This window comes from Mchenga conophoros, linkage group LG12 (genome assembly GCF_057382185.1).
Source record: "Mchenga conophoros isolate Kocher_MC1m ecotype Shallow Benthic linkage group LG12, M_conophoros_male_GT1.1, whole genome shotgun sequence".
Classification (NCBI taxonomy): domain Eukaryota; kingdom Metazoa; phylum Chordata; class Actinopteri; order Cichliformes; family Cichlidae; genus Mchenga; species Mchenga conophoros.
The window spans coordinates 7,960,472-7,966,471 of NC_140537.1; the positions used below are offsets into that span (position 1 = coordinate 7,960,472).

The following is a 6,000-nucleotide window of genomic DNA, read 5'->3' on the forward strand; positions in this document are numbered from 1 at the left end:
CCGAAATCTCTTGAAAGTCAGTTGTTAATGCTACTGACCAAACAGAAAGCACTTTAAAGAGGAGCTACAGTCTGATGCCTTAGAGAGCAAATTCTTTCTTCTTCAGGAATGCTGCTGCCTGTTCAGGTAAACTAACTGAAGCATTACCCTGCAGGGCCAACTGAACTACATCTTATTTCATTTCAGCTCCTGTTCCCATAATGACGTCAAATCTGGCCTTGCTCTTAGGTAAGGTTAAGAGGTTCCTTAGTTTCGTTAAATAACTTTTAGCTGATCCATTAATAGCTTAGAAAATATTAGGCTAATTTCCCTTTAATGCATATACATGAAGCTAATTGGCATATAGTGTCTGTCTGGCTCATTCTGTCCAATCAGTAGATTAAGAGTTTCTTTAGACTAATGGGCACTTGAACATGCATACTTATGCCTCCACACTGGCTGATTCAAAATCCTTGATGTTCATAATTGCAACCTATCGACTCAGAGTAAACCACTCATTACTACATACCAGCAGCTCTTAAGAATGAACATGAGGGAAAATTATCATCAGGGAGTGAAACAAGACGAAACAGCTATCTGCGACGACAGAAACAAAATGGAAGAGAAATATGGCTGATAGAGACAATAAGAATTTTCTGTCACCACCTCCATGCTGCAGTGAGCACAGTGATTATAAGTACACTGAATACTATTGAACAATATTCAGCAATGGATTTTCTGCACTCTCTAACCTCTGCAAGCTGGAGTATATTCCTTGATGCCTTATGCAAAGTGGCTGTTGAAAGGCCAGTACATTCTGCATATTTGTTTTTATATAAACACATAAATTTAATCAGATGAAGTTAAGGACATCTGTTTTATAAGTATCGTAAAATATTGCTTTAAACTCTCAATTATTTGAAATCTCCAATAGTGAATTACAGAGCTGATTTCAAACAAAGACTTCTTATACTTTTTCATCATCACCATCAACTGTTGTTGAAAAACTGATGTTTTTGGCACTTTGTAAAATGTGGCCTGTTGCATTTTGTTTGTTTGCAGTAAGCAGGAAGTACATTTTATCCCATTACAGCCTTTTGGAGAGCATCGTATCTATAATCTTGCACACTCAGAATGTGGATACTTAATAATATCAATCCATCATCCATCCTGGAAAAACACTGTGCACTGTGTTGCTTTATATAGTAACTAATCTTGATGAATGGAGAGTTTTGAGTTTAAGAGGCTGAGCTTTCACATAAACACAGAGACCCACACAAATATAGTGTTTCCATTGCAGTTTATTTAGAAGGGTTTCTACTTCCTAACCACACCTTTCTATTCAAAGAAATTATCAACATATGATCACACCTGGTGCATAAAAGATGGGAGCTTTCCATCCGATCGGTTCTACAAAAAAGATTCATTTCTTGAGGATTCATGTGCACACAAACCCCCCCTCTGCTGGTCAAAACCTTTGTTGCCATTTCAACTATTTGTAAGCGTCAGCATGGGAACAATCACTGGCTGGAATAGAAATAAAAATAGCTTAATCTGATTTTCTTTTTATTATTAATGTGTGAGTAATGGTAACAGAAGTCTATAGATGACAAAACAAAAAAACCTTGTCAGTGTTTAAATAAATCCAACAGGACATGAGACGTTTATGTTAAAACTGTTGCAGTGTTTTCAAATGATGAGACAGTGATTGTACTTGTGAATACTGGGGTGATGGTAACTTCATTTTTATTGGGAAATATTTTTTTCCACTTTACTTTGCTCAGTTGGTTTCTATTTTTGGTATCAACCTCTCCGCCTTTGGAGAAAACCCTGTCATGGGGTACTGAAGAGGCACGGATCTACGAGTATCTCACAGCAACCCCGTAAAGGCTCCTATATATCCACTTATCCACGATATATCAGGTGTTTTTGTATCCAAGTTGCTAGACACACAACAAAAACCACACCAGGGAATTAAAAACAAAACACAGACTTGAATATTATAGTAGTAACATATTTCATTATTTACAGGATTACACTTTATTGGGAGAGATCAGCTCAAAGAGTTGCCATACCAGGGGAAACCCTCCTCCTTTGAGTAGGCTCCAGGATGTCACAGGTGAAACTCAACTAACGCATAAATTTTGTGGGAATCCACTTTATAAACTTTACTTTTAAGACCATCTATCTTTTATATACAGTTTACATAACTATGTCAGCTACCCATTACTAACTTAATAATAATAATAATTATTATTATTATTATAATAAAATACAAATGATTCCCAAATATAAGACTTCAAAAGTTTAGTACACAAGACAGTTTTCTTCAGTTTATCTAATGTCAAATGGGGAGAGGTGGAGTACAACCTGCAGAGGTCACCAGTCACAGACAGACAACAATTCATGCTCACATTAACACCTACTAGTTAGAATATGAACTGAACAAGCTTTATTTTGGACTATGGGAGGAAGCCAGAGTGTCCAAACGTCACACAGCTAGCCCCCAAGCTCACCTATGGATTCAAATATACGACCTTCTTGGTTAAAGGCAACAGTGCTAACCACTGCACCACCATCGCCAGTGAAATGCCATCCATCCATTCTCTTCAACTTATTCTTTTCAGGGTCAGCTGTCTTAGGGAGAGAGGCAGGGTACACCCTGGGTAGGTCACCAGTCTAACACATAGAGACAGATAACCATTCGCACTCACATTCACACCTATGGGCAATTTAGAATTACCAATTAACCTATCCCCATTAACTGCATGTCTTTGGAATGTGGGAGGAAGCCAGAGTACCCAGAGAGAACCCACACAAACACGGGGAGAACATGCAAATTACACACAGAAAGACCCTAGCCTGATGGTGGACTTGAACTCAGGACCTTCTTGCTGTGCGGCAACAGTGTTAACCATGAATTTTGATCAAATGTAATCATCAAAATACTGAAGAATCAATTCATGTGTTATAGTCTTTTTCCCACTACAGTAATCAGAGGTTTTAGATTTGTACTGCTTTGCCACTTTGACAAATTCTCTTAATTCCCTCTACCCACAATCCAGGGCGAAAGAAATTGAAAACTCCATTTTATAAAGGACCCAATGAATCCACATACGGCCCCAGTAGATTTTTCTACAGCTGAGTTTGTTTTGTTTTTTACCAATTACCTCAATACAGTCAGCATTGGAGCAGCACACTGATCTCAGCACGCAGCTGTACTGCTGATCTGTGGGCAGTGCAGTGCAAGAGCACCCCAGAAATGATGAGGAAAAGGATGGAGATAAGAAAAGGAACGTCTTATCAACTACAGCAACACTGCGCTACCTCCCCTATTTAACACATTCATCAAACATACGATCAACAGACAGAAATTATTTTATATCTATGTCATTAAGAGATGAAATGTTAACTGTGAAGGTACTGCTGTTTGTGAATGATGGGTCACAGTGGGTGTCTACCTCCAGCTTAATCATCCACATCTCTGAAATATTCTGAAATACTATCTTTTCCTGGCTGCATACATATGGGGCTGTCAAGGTAAAGTTAATGTTCCTTTACAGGGATTTTAATATCATGGTTGTGTTGTGTGGATGCACGTGGATAGCTAGATTATATATCCCCTGATTGGCAAACTCTCATAACAGTATGTTTTCAGTGAGCAGACTGAATGTAGCATGTGTTGTCGCTTCCCTTTTGTGCTCTGTTCAGCTATAACCAAATCTCTCACTTAATCTTGGAAAGTTCAGATTAATGGTGTTCCACAGTGAGACAATTAGTGGCTAACATGTCCTGAGATGCAGAAAATACAGAGCTGCAAACACAGCTTCATGTGGTTAAGCAGGAAAATGAATGTCTCAAATGTACACCCACCCACATCCACCCACACTTACACATAACACATATAAATGTGTTTCGAACTGAGCAATGCACATATCTTCACACACTCCTTCCTGCACACAGAGATATTTACCTACATGGAAATATTGATAGATACTTCACAGATTTATATATACAACACAACACACAAGGACAACAACACACATTTATCACTCACACAAACACCTACTCAAATAGAGCAGGGCTTTCTATGCATTCATTTTCATTCAGGATTATTATGCTGTGTGTGTGTTCCTACACAAGGTTGCTCATTAAGAGTGAGCAAAGACTTAGAAATGAAGAAATATTTTCCCCCAAATGCTATATTTTCAGTAACAGGAGTATACATGAAGACATAAAATGAATGCACAAAACTTTTAACAACAGCTTGCTTTCCTTTTTTTCTTATTTGACAAGGGTTTGAGCCAGAAGGCAATGAACCATTAACCATTAACTGCTTATTGCGCTTCCTGTGCGTCACGCGTTGTTTCGCCACATGCAAACAAAGGAGGCAGCGAAGGAAAACAAATACTGTCAATAGTGCTTGTACACCAACTAGTGAATGAAGTTTCTTATGTAATTTAAAACCTTTTTTCCCCAAAGAGTCAGTAATATTTAACCAAACAAAAACAATGTGAAAGCATTTGCACCTCTTTTTTTAACCACACCTATACGCTCTTAGAAACCAATAGTAGTCTGTTTTCATAATGATCGATATGTATGGATGTACTCTAAGCTTTCGTGGAATTTTGAAACATAAACTGTACCGTGAATGGGCAAATTACATTAGACGGTCTCGGGTGTTTACGGGTGTTTTCCAATACCAAACACTTGGGGCACACTGATCATTTCTCGTGTATTCTGAAAGCAGGCTGGCTGTGAAAACAGAAGCTTACCTGTCCAGAGCGATGGCAGTCATTGAATAGATGCTGGCAAACACAGCCGCGATCGGAAAGAAGTTGTGGAAGCGGCAGTAGTCGAGTCCAAAGTACCACTCGTTGTGCATCCCGTAGGTGAAGTTGATCACCGTGTTGAATGCAGACATGGACGCTTCGGCGAACGCTAGGTTCAGGAGAAAATAATTGGTGACAGTCCTCATGCGTTTGTGCGCCACAATAATCCAGATGACTGTGATGTTACCTACAACGGACACGATAACTATACAGCTGTAGGCAATGGCCCAGAGGACGATTTTCCAGACCGGCTGCACAAACTGGTTCCTGTAAATGGTCCCGTTATTGGTATCATTGGAGCTGCTGGTCCAATTTGGCGCATTGGTAGCACTGAATAAAGGATCCATTTTACTGTTTAGAAGCGAAAATGTCACTAAACCGGCCGCGATAACCCCAATTAATTACACGACTAAGTTAACGATTCCAAACGCAAGTGAATGTTGGAAAGTTTCCGAAAGCGTCACGCTCGTTTCTAAGTGTACAGTTGTAGTCTGCGGAGAGTCCGCTCTCCTACAAATAATAAAGTCAACGAACCAGAAAAAGTATTTGATGTCGAAACTTCCATATCAATCTTTGCACGTTTCCCCCCTTTTTTCTTTTTTTTCCTTTTTTTTTTTGCTGTGCGTAAAAACAGAAAGGCGTCTTTTACGCGCACCAGAACGAGTCTGGCAATGGTAACAGCTCAGCTCCGTCTGTCTCTCTCTCCGTGTCTGTGTGCTGTCCTCCTGCTGCTCCTCTACTCTGACTCAGCGGCTGCACACCAGCTTTTGAAGAGAGCTTCTGCGCTCCCGTCCAACATGCTGGCTGTGTAATTATGATTACGGATGAATCCAGGTGACTTGATTACTACGCCTAAATACTTAATTTAATGTAATTTTACTATAATTCCTTCATGGACAGTTACAGTTATGATGTACAAAATAATAATATATACAATCTTTTTTGGCATTGTTGGTGCAATTTAAAAATAAAAGACAGACACCACTTGTGAAAATATGTTACGTCATAATTACAATGTAAGATAAGGAAACATTGTTTGACTTCGTTTCAAATGCCCTCAAATTTATGCATTACATAAAATTACTTAGTGCATAAGTTGTGTCTCTCTTAACACTCATGTATTTTTACGGTATTGTTAAATTTATTACTTCTTGGTTCTGGGTTACATTAAGAAGGTGCTGCTAAAAAT

The 6,000-nt window shown here is 38.9% G+C and overlaps 1 protein-coding gene across 2 annotated transcripts in view; it reads right to left on the reverse strand.

Annotated features, from left to right (window-relative positions):
• The window catches only part of tacr1a (tachykinin receptor 1a), a 48,694-nt gene extending 43,120 nt beyond the window's left edge, over positions 1-5,574 (reverse strand). Inside the window, exons 1-2 of one of the 2 annotated variants that reach the window (XM_085293558.1) lie at positions 5,003-5,135; positions 4,755-4,920 (exon numbers count right to left, since the gene is read on the reverse strand). In XM_085293558.1, the coding sequence (XP_085149684.1) occupies positions 4,755-4,903 (149 nt within the window). In that variant the 5' untranslated portion in view covers positions 4,904-4,920; positions 5,003-5,135. Of the gene's footprint in view, positions 1-4,754 lie in introns of both variants that reach the window. The other variant, XM_085293557.1, reaches the window with a different exon arrangement.
• Between the last annotated feature and the right edge of the window lie 426 nt (positions 5,575-6,000).